This window comes from Kryptolebias marmoratus, linkage group LG1, assembly GCF_001649575.2.
Source record: "Kryptolebias marmoratus isolate JLee-2015 linkage group LG1, ASM164957v2, whole genome shotgun sequence".
Classification (NCBI taxonomy): Eukaryota; Metazoa; Chordata; class Actinopteri; order Cyprinodontiformes; family Rivulidae; genus Kryptolebias; species Kryptolebias marmoratus.
The window spans coordinates 27772626-27800112 of record NC_051430.1 but is presented as its reverse complement, the minus strand read 5'-3'; the positions used below and the strand labels follow the sequence as shown (position 1 = coordinate 27800112).

Genomic DNA, 27487 nt, shown 5'->3' with positions numbered 1-27487 from the left:
TGACCCAATCAGAAAATAGATGATCTCAACTTTTCTACCACCTAAAAAGAACTACGTCAATATTTAGAAAATGCATCTCTTTAAAAAAACTCTCAAGAATTGATTTATAAATTAATATTGAGCAGGTTGGATTACTGAGACCATTTATTATGCAGGATTATTCAAACTATAATGTGAGATGAATAATTCAGAACGCAGCAACTTGAGTTTGAAGACATTACTGAAGTCATTTTATTGCACTTTCCCATCCTCCTTCTGGTCTTTAATGGTTTATATCTGATTTACTGACTGTTTAAGCCAATTAATCTAATATGAAACCGGAAATTGAATCCAAGTTTAAGTACTGTGAGTCCTGAAGTCAGTCCTCAAAGTGCGTCTGCGTTTAAAACAAGTGTTTTTATTCTCAAAGTCTGTGATAATTTATTTATTTGTTTGTGTTTGTCCTCTTGGTGTGTGTTCCTTTAGATGTAATAAAACCTGAAAGGCTGAAAGAAGCCAAGATTGTGGGCGTGGTCAAAAGCTTACAAGAGTTACGTAAGGGGGCGAGAGAAAAAACGTGACCACGTTGAGCAACGTCGCAGCCAAACGGTACAAATGAGTCAGACTTCAGGGATCAGCTGAACATTTTGTTTCTCACAGGGAGCTGCCGCCTGACCTCCTGTCTCCGTTCAGATGGACGCCTGCGGTCCAACCGAGAGGACGAACCGAGGTCTCGAGTCGTCTTAAGGACAAGAATGTGAAGAACGATGTGCTCCACGGAAAGCAACGCGGAGCTGCAGCCGACATGTAAGTTCCTCCTCTGAGGGCGGAGGTTTAATGTCGAGCCGACCTCAAATTCACCGCGGATGTGTGTCCTCTCTGACCCACCTCCAACAGCCTCGGACCCGGCTCTCCTGCTGGAGCTGAAGACCCGGCGTCCTCCGTCCCTGCTGGACCGGGCGGGATGCGAGACCTGGAGCGTGGACTTCTCCCCGGACGGGTCCTGGTTCGCCTGGTCGATGGGACACGGGATCGTCTGGGTGGTCGCCTGGCCGCTGGACTCAGAGTAGGCATGATGCGTTCACGTCCCCTCGGACAACCCGACACCTGCGAGCACCAAACCGGAAAACATGACGGATGCCTCACAATGCTTTTATTTCAAACAACACTCAGTCTCATTGGATAACATATTAATCACGAAGCTAGAAAGTGTCCAAATAAACTAAATAAAACAGAATGCTAAATGCACAGTAGGTTAAATCCATCAGAAACATGATTTTTAAAGCTATAAAAACAAAACAAAACACTAATATATAGAAAATAGTACAGTAGACAAATTAAAGCAGCAGTATAAATGATACAAGTGGCTAATTTCAAACTATAAGCTTATTTTAAAAAAGTAAAGTTTATTCCTTAAGCGAATTTTAAAAACAGCTGTCCATAAAGTGGTAAAGAAAATAAAGCTTGGGGGATAAAATAAGAAAAAACAGCAGAATAAAAACATTAAAACAGATTATTTAAAAACACCCATTAAAAATAAGTAATAATGTCATGCTGAATGAAAAGCCATTGTCTGCTGTGTGGACTTTTCAATCATATTTACATAAATTCAAATTACACACAGACCATCTATATGTCTGTCTCAGGTTTAGTTTTATTTGTTGATTATTGTTGATAAATGCTCAGAGAAGCAGTTCATTCTTTGGTTTGTGAGTTCTCTGACAGTTTTTATGTAATTCTGTTGTTTATAATTTATGAATCTCAACCATTTTAAAGCTCTGTGTTTGATTGTCAGTGTTTTTCTGGGTCTTTGTCTCGTATATTTTGATCCATTTTCTTCTGTAAACAGGAACCAGAGAATCTAAATTAGCTGTTTGTTTTAGTTTTAACTCATTCCACAAATATTTGAATCCCCCGAGAGGACTTTCTTTTCTTTTATGCTGATAAATGCTCATGGTTTACTGAAGCTTCAACATATTTAAACTTCTCTTTATTCTAATCATCCACATCACATAAAGCAGGACAGAGACTATAAGTATTTATTTTAAAAGCACTGATACAGAGCAGTCTGAGTGGGTGTTATTAGCTCCTTCTTTTGTTTTTTTCTGTCTTTAAAATGAAAACCAACAGAAGCAGAAAATCACACTTTCCCAGCAGCAGCGTCTAAAAGCAGCATCTCTTCATCACGAGCTGCACACCTCCGCCTACGGCTGGTATTTGCATGACTGATGGCGCTCTCGCCCACAGAGAGGATCGGGATGGAGACACCGACCGCGCCGACAAAAGCTTCAGCTGTGGTCAGCTGGTGTGGGGCCTCGCCTTCGGGCCCAGACCCCCCAAATCGTCCGCAGCGGCGCGTCCCGCTCAGACCGCGCCAAAAGGGAAGGACAACCTGCTCCTGGCCACGGGCTTGGAGAACGGGGTGATCAAGATCTGGAACGTGTTAACAGGTGAGAACACAAAGCCTGCTGTGTGGAGAACTACTACCAGGCTAAATAATCCCCCCCCCTCCGTCTCCTCCTGTCTCTGCAGGGACTGCTGTGTTTGATCTCTACGGCCACGAGGGGGTCGTGAGGGACCTGGTTTTCCCTCAGAACGGGTCCCTCACGCTCATATCATCATCTCGGGACAAGACTTTGAGGATCTGGGACTTGGCCCACAAAGGTACATTTGCAGTTCTCAGCTCTGGTTTTAAAAAAACAACAACTATTTTTCAGTTTTTTCATTTTTGACGACATGAAAGAGGAGTACTTTCTGATAGGATCCAAGTTTTTATTTGTCAAAACACAATGTTAGAGTTGTTTTCTTTCAAAGTGGACATCGGTGTAAATTTAGCTCCTGAAAACTGGCCACTGGCTGCAGAAGTTAACTTATTACTTCGACTGTAGCCCGATGAATTTACGGTGTAATTTTGGAGCGTTGGCTAACTTTACTCAGACATTTATAACCATGACCCCCTCCTGTTTGAACTCCACAAAGCCTGAGAGCTGAGCCGACACGCGTTCATGTTTCTGACTGATGCTTTCAGAAACGAATTAGTGTCTCTTTTAAACTCAGCTGGATTTTCTCGTCTGTTTGTTTCAGGTAAAAAGGTCCAGGTTCTGTCAGGTCACAAAGACTGGATCAGCTCATGCTGCGTGTCGTCCGACTGCAGCATGATTGCATCTGTCGGCAGGTTTGACAGAGTGAGTCTCTTCACTGCAAACACTGCAACACACAAAAATCTGCATATTGAAGATCTCGAAGAATGCTATTTATAAACTGTATTTGCTGCACGTCTTTCAAACCTCAGCGTCTCAGATGTCTCAAGGCTCCAAATTTAGAAAACCTTTTCATCCAGTTCTGTCAAATTACTCGTTCCATTTGCCCAAATTATGCGAGCGGGAAGAGGATATTTAGACTTCCAGGTTTTCTGGCAAATAACCCATCTTCTTTTAATCATAAAGCATGTCCTGTGGTAGATACTCCTGTTTCTGAAAAGCCAAGTTCCACCAAGACTGTTCAGATTTCCTGTAAATGCCTCTGACCCCGTTTGCTGCTTGTTGGACTTGGGAGCGGCATGATAACCATCGACTGCTCCTGTGTTATATCACAGGTCAGCATGTTTATTCTTCTCACGCTGAGCAACAGGGCAGCGCAGATTTCACGCCTCCTCAGCTGCAGTTTAAGTAATCCCGGACTTTAAGGCGACAGTAACGGTTTAAGAGTTTGCACGATTCAGCCTGTCCCGCTGACAAAGCCAGAACGTCGCACTGAGAATCACGTTACGTGATTTTCTCGCACTGCGACTTCCCTGCGGATAAGAATAACTCGGCTGAACCAGCTGTGAATTTCCACTCCTATAACGGGCCATGGAGCTGAAGCTTATTGACTCCCTAATGTTCTCACTTTGACCAGATGGTGTGTCTGTGGAGTCTGCGCTCATATACGTTCATCAGGAACCTGACGGGAGGAAACCATAAAACGTTATGTCTGATGTCCTCCTGCGACTTCTCTCCGGACGGAGCGATTCTCGCCACGGCGGCCTTCAGCGGCTCCAGCTGGTGGATCGACCTCTGGGACCCGTATACAGCCGAGAAGCTGGCCACGTTGGCGTAAGTTTGTAACGTCTTCTCACTCTTCTTTTGATGATGTATACATTCCATATATCTTGTTTTTGTTTGCTACTTTTCCACAGTGACTACTTTGAAGATTACGGGCAAAACCAGATATCAGCAATCCAGTTCTCCCCCGATGGTTTGCACCTCGCAATCGTGACTGGCGACAGGTGAGGGATTCTCTTCATAAACAAGTTACGCAACAAATGTTTCGTCTCGCTGGACAAATGGTTTCAGACGGGTGTCCTGTGTCTGCAGAGCTCTGAGGATCTGGGAGCCGGGAGAGAGACGAATGACGATGCAGACGAAGAGAGACCAGGTCTCTAACGGTCTCTGCTGCAAATACCACCCACAGGGGGGGGTCATCGCTACAGGGTAAACCCATCCTTCAGTGTCTGCCACAGCTTGGTATTTAAACATTAAACTCTTAGTGCATGTAGATTTGGAAGGTAGATTTATGACACATGGTGGCTAAGTTCACCATAGTAAGATTTACAGTCAGTAACTTTTGTTTAATTATATAACTAATAAAAGAACCACTTCCACAAGTTAACTCCCTGCTGGTCATCTCAGAATATTAAATTTGACACGCAGTACTTATTCAAATACCCAGGTGTGCTTCTAAAACGGAGACTTTCTCTGCATTTCTCATTTAAAGCTGTTGGAATCACGTGAAAGTAAAGCTGAAGCTTCCTGTCGTGCCTGAGGAACAGGAAGTAGATTAATTTAACTAAATGTACTAAAGAACAGTAAAAACCTACTAGTTCTTGATGTTTTTTTTACTAGGTTGTATACTCGTTTCTTGATTCTGATACAAGTTGTCAACCAGCTTTGTACATAGCCATAAAGCTGTAGCACCCTCAGCACCGCTACTTCCCACAGCCTTGGCTTTAGTTTTCTCAGCAAATAGTTTGTTTTTCCAAACTACGACACCACCAGAAGTCTACCCACACAAACGCATGTGTTTCTCTCCTGGTAGAACCAGAGACGGCCACGTGAGGTTCTGGAGGGCTCCCAGGCCGGTGCCCAGCCTGTGCCACCTGTGCCGATCCATCCTGCGCCACTCGGTGTCCACGCACCATATCGAGGCGCTGCCCCTCCCCAGGAGGATCCTGGAGTACCTCACCTACAGAAACATCCCCGAACGCCTCAAAACCTGTTCCTCCTCAGACGAGGAGGACTGGGAAAGTTAAATAGGAACATTAAACAACTAAACTGACAGTAACTCCTAGTAGATTTCTACACTTACAAAAAATGCCCTTTCTGTTCACTAGTAGGATATTTTTTGGGGGAAAAAGAGGAAAACCAACTAGCTTTGTAATCGACTTTAGATGCACTAAGGAACTTATTTATTTGCACTACTTTATTAAGATGCATAAACTAAATGTTCACATCATTTGACTTGAATATCATGCTTTTATACAGCTAATTTATTGTGTAAATAGAAACTGTATATATAAAATTCTAATCCTTGTGTTGATTATTTTTATTCTGCTTTTATTTGACCGTTAATTATTATAACAGAAACTGGACTTATATGGAAAAAAAAAAAAACTTTTATTAAACGGGTGAAAACACCTCCACGTGTCCAAGTATTTTTATTCTTAGACAAGGATGGATGGATTACTTGATGTGAGAGAATCTGAAAGTGATCCTCACGATGATCTGTTCTACTAAAAGGTGATCTCGTTGTACTTACTGAATAGGAAACGTGACAGAACTGTGGTTTAAAGCGGTGAAACATTCACAAATCGTTAATTAAGATGCATCAGTTGGGTCCATGTTGTTTTATTGAAGTAAAAAGCACTCACTGAAAACATTTCTCTTTACATTGCTGAGCGGATGACACTGATTTGTCCATGAAACGGATCCATTTTCCTCTACGAAGCTTCACTGACCACCAGGTCTCTCACTGCCTGGAAAGCTGCAACCATGGAGCTCAGCTGGATCTTCTCGTTCGTTCCGGACGCAAGTCGATGCCTTAAAGAATGAGGAAAACACACGATGAGCACTAAATGCAATCATGCAATCACTGGTTTGTTAAAACAAGCATCAGACTCACTCTATGTCAGCTAATTTGATGAGCAGAGCCATCCGAATAGCCGAAGGAAAGTCCACTAGAAGGAAGAAACAGCGCGAGTCACAAAAGATTGGCTGAAACAAACTTAACTTCCGTTTTGTTTGGGACATCATCATAAAAACCTTTCTATTGCATCGGAACATAAAAACAATACATTTAAGAACCGACCCATCATACTTCAGGAACATTTCATTTTTAAAACCTTCACAAAATGCCATTTTAGTGTTTTTGTACAAAATGTCCAAACATCTACGACCTAAAAAATTACTTTAAAGGTTATTTTAAAAGGTTAATCAAAAGTCATCTAAAAACAATGATTATTAAAACCTTGATTTTTTTCCATTTAAACAGCTGATGTGATTTTATTAACGTCTGATCAAATTAGGTTCGGTTTCTGCAGAGATGCTTCAATTTGCAGAACCGACGAGCGCCCCAGTTTTCATTCGATTGCAGCAATAAGGAGCTGAAAACATGTTCCACACGTTTGTTTTACCTCTGTGGATGAGCAGATGCACCTCAGTGAGAATATCCTGCAGAGCCAAACCTTTCAAAGTCTTCAGCTGAAGGATTTCTGTCACAAGGATTAAAGAAATGCAACAAAAGTTTATAAAACCATAGAAAACCTCAAAATTATAAAGAAGTTTATTTTATACCCAAGTTTCATCTGTTGCATTGCAGTGAATTCTTAATTCTACTGGACGGGCTGTGTCTGAATATGGCGTGAAAGGTGGAATAGTTTGTAATTTGTGCTCCAGGGTAAGTTCTTCTGAACGACGAAGCTGAAGGATACGTTTGTAAGCTGTGTTGAAGTCTTTGTTGAGGCACCAGTCGAGGATGTTGGCGATGTCTGAGCGGAGGGGGTGTCCGGTGCAGGTGTACACCGTGTCTTCTGTGATCTTCCCGTACGCCATACTGGTGCTCTGAAATTACAGAGGCAGCGCGCAGTTTACCCGTCTATTGTTAGTACGCAGACACGTGACCGGGAAGTGAGAGTGAAAGTCAAAGTCAGGCTGAGAGCGGCGATCTGTCACACCTGCAGGATGTTGAGCGATCTTCTCATATCGCCTGAAGACAAAGTAACGATGGCCTTCATTCCATCTGGAGTAATGTCAATGCTGCCACGAATAAAGGGAAAATAAAAACATATATATTATATATATATTTGTAATTTGATCAATCAACCCACAGCCCTTCACACTAAATCAATAATGAACATCCCTTTGAACCCTGATGTGATCATTTGTTTGCTTGTCCAGAAAACAGCACTGCATATGTTTACAGAAAGAACAAATATAGACAGAATTACAGCAGTGGGTTAAAGAAAAACATACAGAAAAGTATTTTGTTGTAGACTTGAATAAAAAGGTTTAGAAGCCTGAAAACTTTATTTCCAATTTACTTCATGAACAGTGCAAAGCCAGTAAAATAAACATTGTGTGCATAATTTAACAAAACGAAATAAAACTCATTTCACCAGCTGTCAATAATCTTGAACTACAATATAAACTAATGACAAACTTTAAATCTGCCACTAAACCTAAGCTGAGGTAAAGTTCTCAGATCATGCTGTAATGATGCAAAAAACTTGGGATAAACTCAATATTTGCTACCTTGTAAGCAAGTAAAGTATAAATGTTATAAAGAGTATTCTACCATTTTTAACTATTAACCATGCTTCAATTTATAAATAATGTTTGTTTTTTAAAATTCAGCTCACTTTGTCTTTAAGATCACATTTAAGAAAACTAATGTTCGATGAAAAAGGTTTAAAGGACAACAGCGCCCTCTTTTTGTTTCGTCCTAAAGCACAACTGCTTAAAAACCAACAACAGTAAAATTAAAACCAACCCTCTGGTACCAGAACGTGGAAAATAACAGCCAGCTGAAGCGAAATTTTTGCCAAAATCCACAGGTTTTTTTTGGGCAGACGCTTTCTAAAAATTGAACACATATTCATTGGCTTGAAGAGGGGAAAAAAAGGCACATTTTCCTACCTCTCCTGCTGGATCACGTGCTCCAGCTGAGGAATCATCTGGTCCGGAGACAGCGGGCCGAAGCGGAACCTGGTGCAGCGGGACTGCAGGGCCGGGATGATCTTGGACAAGTAGTTGCAGATGAGGCAGAATCGAGTGTTTTCTGTGAACTTCTCGATCACTGAGACAGCGCGAGGGCGGCACAACAGTAAGACAAGACAAGTTAGAAAGGAGTGCTGCTGAAAAAGAAAACGCAAAAGATTCCATGTTGCCTGTAAGCTTCCTGCAACTAAAGAAATGTCAGCTCTTCAGACATTAAATGAACAAACTAGTAAAATTTATTGTTCTTCAGAAACTCTTTAAATAATTTTACTGTCCAAAGTTGGCCTAAAGTTGTGAAATTTCTTACAATGTCATAGATAAAAGATATAATGCAGTAACTGAAAGCACAAAGCCTCTTTTTCCAACACAAATTTGCACAATTAATATCGATAACAAAACCAGGAGAAAAAAAAACAAATATAACAGAAAGAGCTTCTTCTATTTTAATTCAGCCAGAGGTTTATTTGAAAGCATTGATTTAATAAATATATTTATCTAACTTTCCAGACCAGAGGCTTGTATTCAAAAACAGCCAAATTATGTGGCTGCTCAGTGAGCCGTGGAGCTCACAGTGGGTGACGCCCTGGCGAACAGATGGCTCACCTCGCCGCAATGCATTCTGGGCATCCTGGGTCATGGCATCGGCCTCATCTAGAATCACCAACTTGAAGCCCTTCCTGCAGAACAAGAGGACACGGAAACGAGCAGCAGTTATTAGCTGTATATAAGCAAAAAAAAAAAAAAAGGTAAAGAAACATTTGTTTTAAACTGACTTGAAAATGGTCCTGGTGCTGGCAAAACTCAGAATTGGCCCTCGTACAACATCGATGCCTCTGTCGTCTGAAGCGTTTAGCTGCAAAACAAAATGAGTCCAATTTGACCCTCTTTCCATGAAGCCAAAACACCCTCACAGTCAGAAACTCGAAGCGGCGTGTCGTCCTGCACCTCCAACACCATGGAGTTGAACTCTTTGTCCTTGTACAGCTGCCTGGCGCAGGCAAGGATCGTGGAGGTTTTTCCTGTTCCTGGGGGTCCGTAGAACAAGAGGTGGGGAAGTTTGTCCTCACTGATAAACCTCTGGACTAAAGGCATTAAAAAAAACAAAATTAACAGCGTGAACAGGAACCGTTATATTACTTTACAACTTAAGGGTTTAATAAATATGACTGAATCTAACAGCACAACAAGAAAGAGACAGGCAGCCTGCATGAAGAGTCATCCCTCCACGCCTTATTCATTTATTAAAGGGTAAAGCTTTACTGTCTTATTAATGCAGCCTGTACATTACAGATAATATATTTTATTTTACTTCAGAGGCACATATACTTACTGGTGCTTAATATATCTTTGTGTGAGATTAAATCATCAAGTGTTTGAGGTCTGTATTTTTCCACCCTGGAATACAAAGCAGATAATCCACTGGTGTTACATCAACAATACATTCTTCAAAATACTTATTATTATTTAAGTAGCACAGTATATAGATACAAACTAGCTAGATTTTATAACAGTTTGCTCCTCTATTATATATATATATATATATATATATATATATATATATATATATATATATATATATCACAGTATATAGATACAAACTAGCTAGATTTTATAACAGTTTGCTCCTCTATTATATATATATATATATATATATATATATATATATATATATATATATATATCGTATATAAAACACAAGGACACAGTTTGACGGGTTTTCTATCATTCTGTAAACATTTAAAGTTACTGTTATCACACTGGCTGACAGACGAACAGCTACAGGATGTTAGCTAGCAGCTCGCGCTAACAACTTAAACATTAACTTTCAGCTCACCAAGGTAAATTTCTGCTTTGTTGCGGGGCTTTACTTGTTGACGCCATGTGCGCAGCTAACTGAGGATATCAGAGAACTCGGAGGTAGATATTTAGCGGTGTTTATTTTTTGCTGTACAGTTTACTGTTGACGCTAGCTTTTCTTTGCCGCGCTCAAGAACAAACGTGCCTCCAACACGTCATGACGTACGACCAATGGGATAACGTTTAGGGTCTCCTTGTAGGTGGAGTCACGGTGCACGCTGTAAAAAGTTATGGCTCCACAATAAAAAAGAAAACAAAAACTAACTAACAAGCGTTGCCTTACTTTAAATATATATTTCTACAACAGATTTCCTTGATTAAACTGGTACATCTAGTGTATTTTATTTGCCTGGACTAGCAGCATTGGCTTAAATATTTGCAAATAATTTATGGAGAAGATGTCAAGGACTCAATGTTTTTATTTCCAAAAAATATTTCCACGTTTTCCTTCAAGAAAAAACAAACTTACTTGTTCCTTTCTGAAATTCTTTTCACTTTGCCCCAGTATAATATATTTTACTCAGTAATTGTTCTCTCCCCCTTCTTTGTTGTGGTGTGGTATTCCTCAGCAGTGCAGCCCATATGGGAATATTTAGACAATACTTAAACTTCATTAGAATATGAATTCTTAAAATGAAGTATCGTTGCTTAGGCACCTCAACGCTGTGAATGGTTCCCCCCTGAATAGATTCATTACGACATTTTAATGGGAACAAGATGAGAGAATGGATGTATCCTGCCTTATAAAAAATAACAACAAAAAATCTATAACGGTAAATAAAATGTAACTGGACTTCTCTTTGGATTCTTGGTGATGTTTTGGTTCTCATCTGAATCCAAAAGAAGACGTCCAGTTTCCTTTGATTGCTAGGATAGAGTCTAAAAATCTAAACCACCAATTAAAATTAAAATCATCAACCTGGTAACCAAAAGGCACTTTTTTAACCTCTCCAGGTTCTGCAGAGCACCTTTACGGAGTTTTTCATCCTCCCAAGTAGTTTTTGTTATAAATTTATACACAGCTATTTTATATTTTCCCTCACACACCAATAATTACACTCCAGTGTCTTGTCCAAGCTGCAGGGACTGTGGGACTGAACCCCTGAAGGTGACACTGCAGAGCTCCTTGTAGGTAAACAATAATTGACTAGTGCAGGGGTGGCCAACCCTGGTCCTGGAGAGCCACTACCCTGCATGTGTTACTTGTTTCTCTGCTCCAACACACCTGATTTGAATCAATGGGTGATTAACAGGCTTCTGCAGACATGAAGAGGTGATTTAACCACTGAATCAGGTGTGTTGGAGCAGAGAAACAAGACTAGTGCACAATATTCTCTGTAAGATAAGCTTAAAACCAGAAAGGGGGGGAGAGAAAGATGTCGAGTGATGAATTGCCCATTGGCTGAAATAACACAAAGTATGCAGAAGTAGATTGCAAAAAAAAAAAAAAAAAAACAGAAAAATAAAAGACTAAAAGCTGAACTAGCCTTCACACAATAAAGGACATCACCGACAAGCATTTTGTCAGAAAAGAGTTATATCTTCTCAGACTTGCAGAAAGCTGTTTTTTTTTTCTTTTTCTAATCCAGGCCTGGAAACTGAAGCTTTACGCGCTTTCTCGCGAGAGCGGCCCCTCACGGCGGAGCCTGGGCGCTGCGCTGCTGTTGCTGTGGGTTTGATTGACAGGAAACATGTCGGTGTGGTGGGAACGAACCGGGATGCTGCTGCTGCCAAGGGAGACACGGAGGACCCGCATCCAGTCCCCACATCAGCACCTTTAAAAGGCTTTCCCCCTCTTCAGCCCGTCCGAGTATGAAGCGCTGAGCAGCAGCCTCCTTTTTCTTTTCTTTTTCTTTTTTTCTTTCTTTCCTTTTTTTTTTTTTTTTTTGCTTTCAGCATCCATCTGAGGGAGGCAGGGGCGCCCGATGGATGCTGTGTCCAACCGTGTCGTCCCGCTCGGTGTCTTCAACACATCTGGTTTGATTTAGCCCAGAGACACCTGGATGATCCAGCAGGAACTATAGGAGGACTGTTGTTTCAATGGAGTCACGGCTCAAACCCTGCTTCTGAAAAACCCACAACATTCATGGCGTTTTGCAGGTTGCACTCCGTGGGCTCCTCCACGTTTCTGTTTTTAAATTAATCCTCCCCCCCCCTTCTTTTATTTGAATTTTCCTTTTATATATATATATATATATATATATAAGTGCAAAAGGGAAAATAAGATCCACTGGTCGCTAAACTATGAACGAGGAGATGACAAAAAGCGAGGAGCAGCATCTGAGTTTGCAGAAAGCCTTGCAGCAGTGCGAGTTGGTGCAGAATATGATCGACATAAGCATTTCCAGTTTGGAGGGTTTACGGACCAAATGTGCCACATCCAACGACTTGACACAAAAAGAGATCCGAACGCTGGAGGTAAGCTCTGCTTGGTTTGTCTTTTTTCCCCCCCTGAATTGGTGCAGCTTCATCTCCATCAACACCGAGGGCTGTCACCGTGCGCTTTCTGAGCCACTCTGCATATTTATGTGTGCCTTTTCAGCGCATTGTGCTGTCAATGGCATTAATATGCAAAGATTCCCGCTTTAAAGCTGCCCTCCCAGTTTGTACCGTCTGGTTTTGTTTATATGTTTGTTTGGGTTTATTCTGTGTGTGTGTGCGTGTGTGTGCAGTGCAATAAATCAGGAGGGCCACGGGGCTGCAGTGGGCTGTTAGAGACTTGCGCATGATTCTGCAGGTGGCGGTGGAGAGAAAGGTGGCTCTTCTCCATCAGAATAATATGTGAGGCAGCAGAGGCCTGTATAGGCTGCCCGTGTTTACAATCCATTCCCAGCATATAGACGCAGCCTGCGCATCTGCTATCACGGCACATCCAGACCCCGCCGTTATTACGCAAGGCGGACAGATTGTTGGTGAAAAAAAAGGTTAATTGGCCCGTGGGGTATTTCGTATATTGCGTTGCGTAATGCCCATAATACCCCGGTGTTTTTGTTTGAGATGTACGTTTTCAGACCACTTAAAGTGGACCCCTCCCTCCCCCCTCAGCACCACCACCGGTGACAGGCACTTTCAGGACATTAAAAATGCCATAAAGTGCGATAATAAGGTCAGAGATCTGCAGAACAGCCCAGCATTAGAATGGTTATTTGGAGATTAAAGGTACTCTCTGCAAACTGTGAAATCAAACAACAACAAAAAAGGTTGGTGCAGTTCGAAAGACTTTACTCCAGTAGTTTTCCAAATATATTGATATGTGATTCTGAAATGCAGGTACGCACTCAATGTAAACGAAGCACTTTTATCTGCATAAGTCTCTCAACAAATCTGGGGGTAAAATACAATACATAAGAGGTGTCAGACTTCTCCATCCCAAACGGTCTCCTCCGTGGACGTCCACGTTGACCTGTTTTCAGCCACTTCGGCTGTTTCTGTTGGTAAACAAACACACGTGGTAGTTCGCAGCCGTTCACAAATTTAACTTATTTTAAAAACATGTTAACCGTCGACGTGAGGGGAAAAAAACGTGCAGATTTTGTTTCTTACTTCACGAATGTCTTTTTGACGGCTCTGCATCCCATTGCAATGAGCACGTTTTAAAACAAACACCATTAAGTGCAGTAAAGTGCCTCGTAAAGTCACCACTGCAGCATACTGTGTGTCATCAGGACACTTTAAAGGTACTTATTGCAAAGTATGAAATCAATCATTAAAAAAAGGCTCTCCTGAGCTAAATCACATGGTGCAGTTTGAAAGAGTTTACTTAAGTAGTTTTCCAGATATGTTGAAAGCAATTCTGATATGCAGGTCCACACTCAACATAAACAAAGCATGAGCTTGAATCTGCTGTAAACCACATTGAAGCTTGGGTCACATGGTTTACCTGAATAAGCTAACTGTAGCCTGTGTAGGTAAACAAATACAGTTTAAAGTTTGCCATATTTTCAGTCACTTCGGCTGTTTCCAAAAGGAAACAAACTAGTTGAAACTTGAGGACACTTTAACCATCATATGAGAAAACAGATTTGCAGATTTTGTTTCTTACTATGGTTATATATAAATATTGTTTTGACTGTCTTCATGACATGACAATGAGTACCTTTAAAACAAACACCATTAAATGCAATAAAGTGCCCTATAAACTCACCACTGCAGTTTATCTGTGTGTGCCATCAGAACACTTTAGGTCCCAGTGGTCAATAATTAAGATGTAAAAATGACAACAGCCCACCATAAAGTTACCTGTGAGTGCCACGCTGTCCGGTTCCACAGGAATATAAAGGTGTTTTAATGCGTTTTGTCTGACATGTAAAGTTTCCAAGCGATGAGCAGGAGGCAGACGCGTGCTCTCCAAGACGGAGGAGCGTTAATATAAAGTAGAAATGTTGCTGGTAGCACTTAGCAGGGCGCAGTGTGAAGATAACTGCTCACTGTGTTCCCTGGCTGTCTGGCAAAGCATTATGGGTACTTGTTGAAAGAGTTACAGAGATATTCTTTCGTTTTTTAACGTTACAATCTATTCAACAACAAAAGAATTCAAAGAAAAACTGGGTGATTTCACTGATTTGCACAAAACAAAGTTTCCACCGTGTCCAATGGATGAACGCTCCTAAATATTCTGTTTAGTTCTTTAAGACACATGTCTGTTCCATGTGGCTCTTTGGTCCCTTTGGAGCTGTGACCAAAAATATGTTGGAATTGAACATTTTTATCCATAACCACGATGGAAAAGTCTTCTTGTAGCAGTTTTCTTTTCCAATTTTTTGCAAGTCTTGGAATAAAACCTTTTTTAACAGCCTGATACTATAAAAATAAAGAACCAAACAGAATTATTATTTAATGCTAGTAGTTTGTTAGCTTGTTAGCCACTACATCGGTCCAACTTTAAGCCACACAGTGTGATCTTCTTCTATAATCCAACAGAAAAATTAACATTTTAACACATTTGAGGCAAGTCACTGAGGACAACAAGAAGGTTGCATTGTTATGAAAAAGTATTCACCCCTAACAGATTTTTTTCTGATTTTGCTTATTTGTCACATTTAGATGTTTCAGATCAGCGATCAAAAGTTAAAATCAGACAAAGGTAAGCTGAGTAAATATATATCATTTCATATATTAATGGAACAAAGCTATCCAAACCAAGCTGTCTAAAACTAAAACTGCATGTCAGAAACTGGACATCCTTCCTACTGACAGTCAAACATGGTGGTGGTAGTGTGATGATCTGGGGCTGCTTTGCTTCATGACGTGGACTTGCTGTAAATGACAACGTATAAAATATCAATAAATGTCATCAAGTTACTATAAAACTTTAATTTCATAACACAGCAAACAATAGATTTAAATATATATTTCATATTTTAACACCTAAAGAGTTGTGTTATCTTTATTTTCAAGGTTTAAGTTTGTGGCTCTGGGCAGATTTTATTTAGTGGGAGAAGAAGCAGAAATGTCTGTTTTGACTGTGAAAGTTGCAGACCTAAAGGATTGTTCAGATGTTTCTTGTCGGTGACTTAAAGGAAAATAAAAAGCATATTATATATATTTACACCGGTCTAAAATACAGTTTAATTTGATTTTTTTTTTTCAGTATTTTAAAAATCAAAAACACTATTAGGGTTGCTTTATTTAGTTTTTTACACTAAACGTAATGATTCTGTAGCACAGTTTGAAACATACTTCTATTACATCCATATTCTGTATTTATACTATATATATATCATAAGATTTTGTCAGTGGCTGATTTTTTGTATCCACTTTTATTAGGAGTCCATCCATCTCTTAAGATCAAAGAAAAAAATCAGCATAAATTCCTCCCACGTTGATAGATTTTGTCGTGTACTGTTGTGGGCTGTGATGCTATTGTTAAATTTAGGCAACATTTTTATCCTTTGAAACACAATTTTGAAAATAATGCTGAAATGGCTTCTGCAAAACATGGCCTGAAGAAATATAAGTTTAGTAAAAGGTTGTTTTTTTTTGTTATCTCTACAACAACTTTGTGAATATTAACAGAGAATATTAAATAAATGCTGAGCAGACAGAAATTACAATAAGAAATTAATAAAGTGAAGCACACCTGTCTCGCTGATTATTATTGAAAAGTGCATCAATAGTCACTCCTAAACTGTCCAGCTGTTGATTCTCTGGACCTCTGAGGCTTTCAGGACAGTCGCCTTTTTATTGTCTTCATGACAGAACAGTCGTCCAGCGTTTTATTCAGGATCACAACACTGTCAGTTACGCACAAATCCGTTTTTTTAAATTGAGAAAGTTCTGTTTTCTTGTTTCCACTATCACCCAGAAAATCTATCTATAGACCATTAACAGCAGCCTGTCTGCCATTACCTGGATGAAGTGTTGTACTGGCTTCCATTAATAGCATTAAACATGATCAGAGCCCAAAGTGAGTTAGATTTAAGTGGTTTCACATCGATGCAAACACACGAAACAATCAAACGATCAGAAGAACATTTCAAACACTGGAGCTTTGTAAAGAGTTCATTATACTCTAGTTAAACTGGGTCAGATAAAGGGTTGTCCAACCATAACTAGTTACCCTTTTCTGAGTGGCCAGACTAAAATCTGACTACTGGGATCCGTTTGTGATCTTATAAGTATAAGATCTTAAATAATTCTTTACATAAGGACTTTTTTCACTTTTGCTCATACGTTGTTATCACAACATTAATGTTTTTTCTGTTTGGTAATCATCAGGTAGTCAGGAGTTTTTTTTAAGCTTGTGGCCAATGAATCAATAAACAAAATAATTGAATAATCCAATAATTGCCTGTAAGAGTTAATAAGCTTCTCTGTAAGGCTCAAAGGAACTGTCCCATAATACTGCTGCTCACTGAGTGTCCTAAAACAGAGGTCCCCAAACCCCGGGCCGCGGGCCGGTACTGGTACATGGGTCATTTGGTACCGGACCACACAGAAAGAATAATTAACTTACTGTATTTCCGTTGTCTGAACGACATTTATTTTGAAAACTGATCGGATTCGCTCCACTACATCTGTCCATGAATCACTCTTGATGTGTGTCAGAACGCTCATCGAGGTCACATGATCCGTTACCGCTAAAAACAAACCCAGAAGCAGCAAAACAAGTAAAAAACAAACATCTTGAAGCCCTAGATGGGACCATCTGGTTACTGAGAAACAGGCACAGGGCTCCCACTGATTCAGCGTTATGGTGAATTCTTTGTGCACTTTATATTTGTGGTCTCTCTTATTTTGAAGGGCATGTTTAAAGACAGAGAACATCAGGGGGAGGAGAGGCTGTTATACCAGGACGCAGCTAACAAAGCTGCGAAGACACGTTAGATTTACGTTTATTATGTTTTAAAAAATACCCCCGTTTTCATACCGGTCGTATCGTTTCATTTTGTTGTATTTATCCGGCATACCTTTAAAGGCCGGTCCGTGGAGCTGAAAAGGTTGGGGACCATTGTCCTAAAGGACAAAAACAACAAATAATATTTTCCAATCAGCGTAAACCTTTTAGTTTTTAAACTATTTTCATGATACGTAAAATAATGCACTTACAGCGAGAGCTCCTCTCAGATGTTTGACAAAAATAAACTAAAGATGGTAACTTTAATTTACTTTGTCCATCAACAGAAACATCTGAGAACCTTACTGAAGACAGAAAGACTAATATATAATATATATAACATTTATTGAACACATGCTCACACAGACGTGCAAAAACATGATCATGAAATATTATAGCTTTTCGGAGGCTACAATATTTTTGCCCATGCTTTACATCAAATAGATGTTAAGATGTTCAAAGAATAAAGTTATGAAATATAACACAATATTTTTTTATGTGGTTTAATAGCATAAAATTACAAAATATGATGCAATTCAACTGGAAATGTGGCTGAAATTAGTGTCTGCATCTCAGGAAGAGATTTAATGATGAATATCTATGTTAGACAGAAGAAACAGAAATATGGCGTTTGTAGTAAACTTTAGATACATCTTTGATATCATTGTCCGTTTTTTTTTTTTCCTTTTGTTTTCTTTGGACATTGTATTCCTTTTTCACTGAATTTATCCGACAGATTTAGAGACGGGGAGGTTGCTATTTACCCTGCGGTATCACAGCTTTTACTACAGAGTGTCTCAGTACACAGAAACCTGGATCAATGAGATGGATTTTCAGCCTCCGTTGGACACATGGTTGCCTGGATCTATCAGAACCACAGCTTACTGGGAAGCGTTTGCACTCGTCTTCCTCCTTCGCCAAGCAGTTTAGGTCCTGCAGACAAATTTATTTCGTAGCTTTTTGACTTCAGATTTGAGACTTTGAGTTTAACCTGACATACGATGTTCACATTTTACTCCCTGTTAGGGACAGCGTCAGAACAGGTGGACTCCACGGTGCTATAATTTAAAGGTGCGATGGCTTTCGGTCTACAGTGACGCTCTCTGTATTTACACATAGTAACGCTGTTTATTAAAACATGTAGAGAGCGCTGGTGAGACCGTGGTGAGAAATGTTTAACCCAGAGTGAAGCAGCTGTTGAATGCTAGAAATCTACAACTAAATCTGCAAATAGAGATTATTTTTTTATTATTATTATTATCACCTGCCACCAAAAACGAAAGGGTGATCATGTTTTTGCCTGTGTTTCTGTGTGGTTAGTTATCTGAAGCATCATAAAAATATCTCATGAACCAGGGGAGAGAGTTTAATGAAACTCTCAGAAAGTAATCACTACTGATTAACTTTTACAGTCAATTCAATTCAAGATGGCTGCCACAGCTAAGCAGCCTTACCAACTCTGGCTATAACTCAAGAGATTTTACAGATATTGAGCTAAAATTTGGTGTGGTAGTAGCTGACAGTCATCCCCAACATAAACTTCAACCGCTAACGGATCCCATGAGATCCTGCATTATGTTAACGAGGTTTACCAGAACGGCTACAACTCATTTCTCAGCATAAGACGACCGTAATCCAGGCAATAATTACGACATTCTGCAGCTTTATTTGGGTACTACACTACTGAGCAGTTGTACCTTTGAAAGGAAGCTGAACTCAAACTTTGTTTAATTACTTTTGATTTGATAGTTTGTACTATTCCAGCTTGAATAAGGGACATTTACAACGCAGGAGTTTACCAGATGAGTTGAAGCTGCAGCGGAGACAACAGTCGGCTGCAGATTCATTAAATGCTCCAGTTTATCGGGATTAACAGAATCACAGTTGTGAAGAGGTCATAGGTCATTCCTCAGAGGGAATGGCACAATAATAGCTCATCTGAAGTTTAATAAACCAGCAGCAAAGTTAAGGCATTCTTGACTAAATTAGAGTTCTTATACTTATAAAAGTATTACAGCCAACTCTGATTGTTTGAGGTTAAAAACCACCAAACTTAACCTAAAATAAAATGATCTGTGGCCCATAACAGTATATTTCAGATATGAAAATATAAATAACTGAACACAACAAGTTTGAGGTGCATTAAGAAAGTTGTGACTTGAGTAACATTTAATTTAGTGACACAGATTCTCATACTTGCATAATTATGTTGATGTAATTTTAGTTTCTATTTCCTGTTCTACTCATCTTACAGATGGAGTTATGTGTTTCCATCAACAGATTTAGGCTAAATTCTTATCACAGTTAAAAGAAGGAAGTGGCTGAAATCTGCAAAATGAGGAATTAACAATAATAGTTAGATGCTGCTTAAATGTTATTACATTAAGATTGTTTTAATAACATCTATAAATATTCAAATAAAGCTTTAATCTTATAACAAAATTTTGTTTCATTGTATTTAAGTACTTAAATGTAGGACTATTGCCACATATCCTTAAACTTTTATATTTAGTTAAACTTGCAGTTCGGTTTTTGTTTCCCCCATTATAAAGGAAGAGTTATTTCACCATAAATGTCAAAAGCAAAAATGTAATCTGCATTTGTCCTCACAGTAAAACGTCTTTATTATCTGGTCAATTTAAAACTTTTGTTAAACTGTTTTTGTGTTTTTCTACCAAGTTAATAAACATTTCTGCTTCTTGCTCACCTGCAACACCTGCTGATGTGAAACCCAACACTACTGATATGAAAACATGGAAATAACGCCACAAAAACTGGATCAGTGACGTCAGAAATAGATTTCTGAAACATCTGCTTGACCTTTAACTGCATTTTGTAACTTTAAGTGTTCAAATAAATTCAGTTATTTAAAAGAAAACTGTTTCGTCCAGCTTACAGATAAAGATTAGTGCTTTTTTTAACCCTTGATTCTGTTTAACTTGATTTCAAAGATAGTGGCGTTAGCAGAACAACTCTTTGTCCGTGTGGAAGGGAGAGACAGAAGGTAAAGATAGTTAAGTGTAAAAACCAGGGCTAATTGTTGTTAGTCTGTAAGCCATTGCAGCTTCTGCTAGAAACACATGCTTTGCAGTATGTTCATTTTATTATGGTTTTTATTGTGCCTGACTTTTAGGGCAGCAGCAAGGCTTTTTAAATCAGTAGCTTTAATACAGATTATCAATTGTTTTTTTTTTTTTTTCTTTTGGGGTCATCTTGGCTCCTCGATGTGTATGGAACTTTATTTTGAAGTCAGTGTGGACACTTTGCACTTAAAAAATAAAGGTGCAAAAGTCCTAGGAGTCTTTGAAGGAAGACATAATGACCGCCGTCCATAACCAGAGTTTCACGCTAACTTCTTCATATGTTCAAAAAATGATGGCCGTATAGTCATTTTGGTTAAACCTAGTAAAGAACATCACTGTGTTGTGGCCACTTTTGTGTGTAGGCTAAGATTTATTATCTGTGGCGTCAGTTGTAGATGTACATCCAGTGATTACTTTCTAAAGGTTTTAGTAAATTCTTGCTAACAGAATTTTTAACATTTAATGCCAAGATTTTGTGTTTCTCGGCTACCACCACACCAGAGTTTAGCTCAATGACTGTAAAACTGACAGTTTTAGTCATTTTTGTGTTTTCTAAAATCACTTTGCTGTGGCAGCCATCTTGAACTGGATTGGCTCCAAAGTTTATTCAGTTGTAGATGTTCCCTGGGTGTGAGACTTCTTGTTTGTCTCTGTGTGTCCCGGGTGTCCAGGGTGTCCCCCGCCTCTCCCACAGTGACTGCTGGAGATGGACACCAGCTCCCTGTGACCCGGAAAGGACAAGTGGGTCGAGAAAATGGATGGAAGGATGGATGTTCTTCCATTGATTACTTCCTGAACGTTTCATATTTTGCTCACACGGTCAAAAAACATGATCGCTCTGCTTTCACCTTTGGTGCCAGGTGACAAAAATAAAAAGCAGTAACTCCCAGGTCTTCGCATAAAATAGTGAAGATGTATTGTAGTTGTGTTTTGTAAGTTTTTTGACAAACCTACAGTGAGACATGATTGCGTTTAGACGGGGTAAGATGTGTTTTTCTGCCGCCTCATCAGGCAGAGCGTTAGGAGCCGTGGGCAGATCGGACTGGAGAGTTTTGTGTATTCAGAGGTGACTTGCTGGTCCCTCCTCCACTGGTTTCTACTTCGGTACGCACTGATGTAGGCCAGCGCTGTCTTTTTTTCTAGCAGTCATTTTGTAGGTGTACTTTTGGAACGGGGCCATCCTCATGCATCATCCCGAGTCCTCGAGCATCACGTCATCCTCTGTTGGCCTGGACCGTCTCCATCTTCAAATATTGTTGCTCCGCTGTGAAATAATACTGAGAGAAATTGATCAGTGTTTGTAACAATGACCAGCTTGAAATAATAATACCAGAAAAGAATAAATTGGGACAACACAAGTAGTTGATTTAAAACAAACATCTGACAGATGTTCACATTTATTCTCTGTCGCCTTATTTATATCTGTGCATTCAATTAAAATAACTATGAATAAACATTTTATTTAGTATTTTTATACTATTTATAAAATAATCAATATTAAACAACGCGTGGTATTATTTAGCCATCGCTTTTGTTTTTAAATAAATAAATGTCTCGTGAAGTAAATGTGATGCATTTTTAAAGTTTTGTTTTAAAGCTATGAATCTGTGATGTTTGTGCTCAAGGCTGCCAGCTCATGTCTACTCTTGTCATTTATGGGCTGTTTGAAAGATACTTCAGTATTTGTGTTAGAGAATTACTTTCGGATGTAGGTAGCAAATTTATAGGGTTGTACTTTGCATAGTACAACCGTATTTGCAAGCATTTAAGCATTTTCTGTTTATCTCCACTGTCTAAAATGTATAGTAGTTTAGTATTTAAGGGTTGTGCACATTAGCTGTAGTTCGAGCAAACTGGGAGTAATTCTAAATGCATGGGCAAAAACCGTGAAAAAGATTTGACAGCCTTAAAGATTGTCCCTCTCTGTTTCTGTCTCTGTCTCTCACAGGGGAAGTTGGTGAAGTACTTCAGCCGCCAGCTGTCCTGTAAGTGTAAAGTGGCCTTAGAGGAGCGTAGTGCCGAGCTGGAAGACTTCCCTCGCCTCGACCACTGGTTCCGCATCGTCAACCTGAGGAAGGAGGTCACAGAGGTGAAGCACACTGGCGTGGAGTAAATGTGTAATCTAGCAGCTGACAGTGATTGACAACACGTACTTTGAGTGTGAAATGTTGGGATATTACACGAGATTTTCAAGGTTTGGCCGAAACAGCGACAACTCATTCGTCATTTCTAAAACTCTGGCAGGAAAGGTGGCCTTCAAAGAACGCTGGGCCTTTCATTTTGTGACGGTTTCATCACCGAGCGTCTCGTGTGTGTGTGTGTGTGTGTGTGTATGTGTGTGTTGTGCAGGAGATGAGCGCCGGCGAGGTGACTCTGGAGGGCCTGCTGGAGATGAGCGAGGTGCAGGTGTGTGAGCTGCTGCAGAAGTTTGGTGCCAGTGAAGAAGAAAGCGCCCGACTCAACGCTTCCCTTTCCTGCCTCAGAAAGGCCCACCAGCTCGGTGAGGGTCGCTGCAAAGCTCTCAGACACAAACACACACTTTTAAACACGCCTCGTCCCAACTTAATCTGTTCACACAGAAAATCATTCTTCTGGCTCGTGTCCTATACTTCTGGCATTATTAATTATTTGATTAAATTTGAACGTTTTTTTTTCTTAAATTAAAATCTTTTTTTGTGTATAAACTAATCAAACTACATTTTTCATTGTTTCATTTTATGCTAATTGTGACAAGAGGAGACAATAAGTGGAGTGTAATAACGTAGTAATCACAAATGTGACAAAAACAAATGAACATATTTACCAGGAACACTTTAATTTATCATATTTTTAAAAGCATCATGCATTTTCCTCTCAAAATTTTATTAGTTCACAGTTTGGTTTTGATAATTTAAATCAAAATCTATTTTATTTATAAAGCACATTTAAAAATACATTTTTTATCCAAAGTGCTGGTAAAAAGTAATCCAAGACATTAAACAGCTGAGAGCTGGTTGTAGCAGAGCTAACATTTAGTTTTTTTGGCCCTTAAATGTTTTTATTTCATTAAATATAGTAAACGACTGATAGAAAACACCAAAATAAAAGTTGTCCTTTAATGAGAGGCATAATCACTTTTGGCACAAATAATTACAACTATTTTGAGTCAAAGTACATCAGGGGTTACAATAATGTAACCTTGAGGAAAACAGAATCTAATCATGTCTCAGTCATCAACTTCATTAGTTGCAAATTGATTTTAAAACAGAAGGAAAAACTTTGAAACCAGTAATTGTCTGAAAATTGATCAACAGTGTAAGAACCTTCTCATAAACAGAAAAAAATGTCACAATGCTCCAAGTTAAAGCACAAAACCGTTTAATTAATTGATAATTGTTTGTCTGACTCAGCGAGTCAGACAAACAAGGACCCTAATGAGCCTCTATTGTTAGGAGAGTGAGAACAATTTGCAAGCTATGCAGCTTACATCACATCTCAGCTTTAAAAGCTCAACTCCACACTCTCTATTTCTGAATTGAGAAAGCTCCTCGGATGAGAAGCGAAACGTCTTCAACTACAGAATAGAAGTCCAGTTGTTTTTGTTTTTTAACCTTTTTTAATTGATATGAATTGCTTGAAGAAATGCATATCGCCCGCTGTCTTTCATGCCAGAGTTTTAAACTAAGATCACTAACTCAATAAGGTGAGAGCTCAAGTGATCAATTTTGTGTTGAAGATTACTCTCAGCTACTACCACCATAACAAATCTGAGCTTAAACTCTGTAAAAATGATTGAGGTATAGACATTGTTGTTTTGGCCATCTTAAATTGGTTGAGACCGAAAGTTATTGAGTTGTAGGTGTACAACCAGTGATTACTTTCTGACAGTTTCATTAAAATCCGTCCTGTGATTCGTGAGATTTTTTGCTAACAGACAAACGGAGTTCAAGCCTCTTTGACTTGTTAGATGCTTCCTTCAGGTTTGTATTTTTTAGGATTTCTGAGGCTAATTGAACATCTTGGCTCAGTTTCTAACTCTTCACACCCGTCCTGAGCGGCGTTCTCAGGTGTGAATCCTTCTGGAAAAGGTTGTGTTTTTCAGAAAACGTCAAAGCGTTTTAAAGAAATCCGTGTTGGGGGATCGAGGCTGTTTTAACGTCGTAGCTGAACCATCTTTACAACCAGGGAGACGATAATAAAATAAACTGTAGATTTCTTGGTTTGTTGTGACGCGATGCCACACGGCCACAGCCGGAGCTGATCACCGCAATAAGGCCAACAGATTGATCAACTTATTGTCTTGTGTGGCGATAATTTACTGCTTTTCTATCTCTGTTTAATGAGCAAATAAAATGTACTATTACTTTAATATTTAGACTTAATGCCTCATGTGAAGAAAAATAAGCAAAACATAATTACAGCTTACATATAGAATCAAAAAACTCAGTCAAGCCTTTTTTGACTTAATGAAACTAAAATATAAAGCAAAAGTCATAGTCTAAAAATGTTTTCATCCTGACATATCAACATTGTTGTGTTCTTTATAAGTATTAACAGACTGGTTTAGTTTTATTAAGATATAAACATTATTATTACAACTAAAAGCTTTGTGGGGTTTATTGTTGCCTGCTTTTAAAGGGGAAGGTGGCTCGACAATGTTTTGTTTGTGTGTGTGTGTGTGTGTGTGTGTTTGTGCTCATTTGTCTGTACATCTGGACAGATTGAAATGAAACTCTGAAATACTAATGATTTGACGTTTATCTACAACTGATCGACCCAATTCAAGATGGCTGCCACAGCCAACTAAGTTTACGAAACACAAAAATGGCTAAAACTCCAGTAATTTCACAAATATTGAGCTAAGATTAGGTGTGGTGGTAGCTGAGCATCATCCCCAACACATACTTTGGGCACTACACATTGTGTGATATATTTATTTAAGTAAAAGGCAGTAACTCTCGATATCAGTCCTGTCTGTCTGTTAGCAAAATATCTCATGAACCACTGGATTGATCTTTCAGAAACTCTCAGAAAGTAATCACTAGATGCACATCTACAACTGATTATCTTCTGGAGTTTTGAATTTAAGATGGCCACTATAGTTAACACAAAAATGGCTCTAACTCAGTCAATTTTATAGATATTGACCTATAAGTATGGTGTGGTAGTAGCTGAGAGTCATCCTCAACACAAACTCTGAGTGCTAACACGTCACAGAACATCTTTGTATAAAACTTTGGCATCACCTGTTAGAGTCAGCCCTGTATGTTTGTTAACACATGATCATTATTTTAATTTGAATGAAGGGGATTAATTTCAGACACTGAGCTCAGTTATGTGTGGTAGTAGCTGATAGTGATCCCTGTTTTATGCCCTGAGCACTAACACATCAGCACAAGAGTTTGTTTATGAGGTTTCACCAAAATAAGTAAAACTCTGTCCCTTTTTCATCAATAAATGGTTTTAGTCTAAAACTCTGGCATAAAAGGCAGCGGGCGATATGCATTCCTTCAAGAAATACTTGGCTTTTATTTGAAATGTATTTTGCTGTCCACTTTTATTTTGTAATTATATCAATTCTTTGAAAAGCTGTTTTTGAATAACTAGATTCCCCTCATTGGTTTGCTTAATAATAAAATATTTATTTTTCATTTCACTATACCGTTTAAAAAAACAAGTCAGAAAAAAACAATGTTGTTCATTATTTTTATGTTTTTAACTTACTGACTTTTACAAGTTTTAAACACTCTTTTGTTTATACTCTTTTTTTTGTTGTTTTAGGTTTTATTCACACTTTTAAACTTTTATTTAATTACAAACAACTTGTAGTTCAGGGGTTAAAGACAACTTTTATTATGCTCACTCACCCAGAGAGTTACTGCATTAATTTGTTTGTTATGGATTATAGAGCAAAATATGTGTTAGAACGGATGCAGCACCAGCACAGATACTGTTGTTGGATGTTAGATTGTAATTGTAATCTTATAATAATGTTATGATGTTATATATCATTTTTAAGAAATAAGTCGTCAAATTCTTAGTTATGGATAATAAGTTGTAGACAGAATTTATAATAATGTGAATAACAAGAACATACTTTGGTGTAGTGTTAGGTTTATGAGCGTAAAAAGACAAAAGTGTGATACCTTTGTTCGCCACCAGATGGCTCAAACAGACCATGTTTGGTTCTCAGGGACGTTTTCTGCAATGACAAATGTGAACCAGAAGGGGGCAGTAGAGCATCACTAAAACTGGACTTCTCTTCTCTTCTCTTCTCTTCTCTTCTCTTCTCTTCTCTTCTCTTCTCTTCTCTTCTCTTCTCTTCTCTTCTCTTCTCTTCTCTTCTCTTCTCTTCTCTTCTCTTCTCTTCTCTTCTCTTCTCTTCTCTTCTCTTCGTCTGTTTTGCTTTGTAGCAGGCGACTTGTCACACAGAAGACTCGAAATGATCACAAAACAGATTCTTTTTTGTCTTTTAACATGTGCTCAACAAAACCATTAAAGGAGTATTTTTATTCAAGGGAATTTAACTTTGACATTCTGAGGAAGGATTCAGCCTGAAAACCAGACTCTGTTGGTTCTCTGCTGGAATCATGAAATATTAATGACGTCTCGGTTCACTCTGGTGTTATTTATCAATCTGTCAGCTTCTCTAACTTCCTCACTAACTTTTTGTCACTTTGGTTTTCCTGGACAGATTTAATGAAGACGGACATGTACTCAAATCTGCTATTTGATATATAGCAAAATGTGCATTTTGTAAAAGAACTGTTTGTGAAATCCAACAAGAAGAAGATAAAAGAATATAACCCTATAACTGTCAGGCCAAACCTAATGTTAGGAGCACTCTAAAATATATACCCCTTCCCCGTTTGATATTTATTACTTTCATCTTATCAGAACTGTAAGTTTGAGAGGAAATGGCCGTCTTATGACTGCGGGTCAGTGATGCTAATGTTCTGAAGAATCTCGGTTGCGCTTCTATCAAAACTGATGCTTCAGGA

General features: G+C 38.9%; 3 protein-coding genes across 6 annotated transcripts in view; 2 read left to right on the top strand and 1 right to left on the bottom strand.

The window, feature by feature from the left end:
* Positions 1-583: 583 nt before the first annotated feature.
* On the top strand, positions 584-5655 carry wsb2 (WD repeat and SOCS box containing 2). 2 transcript variants are annotated; one of them, XM_017427764.3, is made up of 9 exons: positions 584-786; positions 877-1045; positions 2227-2429; positions 2512-2643; positions 3064-3164; positions 3877-4073; positions 4157-4246; positions 4335-4451; positions 5056-5655. In XM_017427764.3, the coding sequence occupies exons 1-9, from the start codon at positions 747-749 to the stop codon at positions 5267-5269; spliced, it is 1263 nt and encodes a 420-aa protein (XP_017283253.1). In that variant the 5' UTR covers positions 584-746; the 3' UTR covers positions 5270-5655. The 2 variants fall into 2 exon arrangements, with proteins under 2 accessions (XP_017283253.1, XP_037832526.1); XM_037976598.1 differs by lacking the exon at positions 584-786 and having other exon boundaries at positions 910-1045; positions 2110-2429.
* Positions 5656-5848: 193 nt separating this feature from the next.
* Positions 5849-10250, bottom strand: rfc5 (replication factor C (activator 1) 5). The gene is made up of 11 exons (XM_017427797.3): positions 10066-10250; positions 9562-9626; positions 9177-9313; positions 9005-9084; positions 8835-8908; positions 8151-8310; positions 7190-7271; positions 6947-7076; positions 6650-6727; positions 6139-6193; positions 5849-6056 (listed from the first exon to the last, which is right to left on the bottom strand). The coding sequence occupies exons 1-11, from the start codon at positions 10110-10112 to the stop codon at positions 5957-5959; spliced, it is 1008 nt and encodes a 335-aa protein (XP_017283286.1). The 5' UTR covers positions 10113-10250; the 3' UTR covers positions 5849-5956.
* A 990-nt stretch (positions 10251-11240) lies between these two features.
* Positions 11241-27487, top strand: part of ksr2 (kinase suppressor of ras 2) — a 99964-nt gene continuing 83717 nt past the window's right edge. For 2 of the 3 annotated variants that reach the window (XM_017427871.3, XM_017427872.3), the window contains exons 1-3: positions 11241-12506; positions 22456-22596; positions 22857-23007. In XM_017427871.3, the coding sequence (XP_017283360.1) occupies positions 12333-12506; positions 22456-22596; positions 22857-23007 (466 nt within the window). In that variant the 5' untranslated portion in view covers positions 11241-12332. The remainder of the gene's footprint in view (positions 12507-22455; positions 22597-22856; positions 23008-27487) is intronic. The other variant, XM_017427870.3, reaches the window with a different exon arrangement.

Coding starts and splice junctions, on each gene's coding strand:
- wsb2 (XM_017427764.3), top strand. CDS start 747: ATGTGCTCCACGGAAAGCAACGCGGAGCTGCAGCCGACAT. Junction 1,046..2,226: donor GCCTGGCCGCTGGACTCAGA/GTAGGCATGATG, acceptor TCTCGCCCACAG/AGAGGATCGGGATGGAGACA. Junction 2,430..2,511: donor GATCTGGAACGTGTTAACAG/GTGAGAACACAA, acceptor CTGTCTCTGCAG/GGACTGCTGTGTTTGATCTC.
- rfc5 (XM_017427797.3), bottom strand. CDS start 10,112: ATGGCGTCAACAAGTAAAGCCCCGCAACAAAGCAGAAATTTACCTTG. Junction 6,194..6,649: donor GCATCTGCTCATCCACAGAG/GTAAAACAAACG, acceptor TCTTCCTTCTAG/TGGACTTTCCTTCGGCTATT. Junction 6,057..6,138: donor ATCAAATTAGCTGACATAGA/GTGAGTCTGATG, acceptor TCATTCTTTAAG/GCATCGACTTGCGTCCGGAA.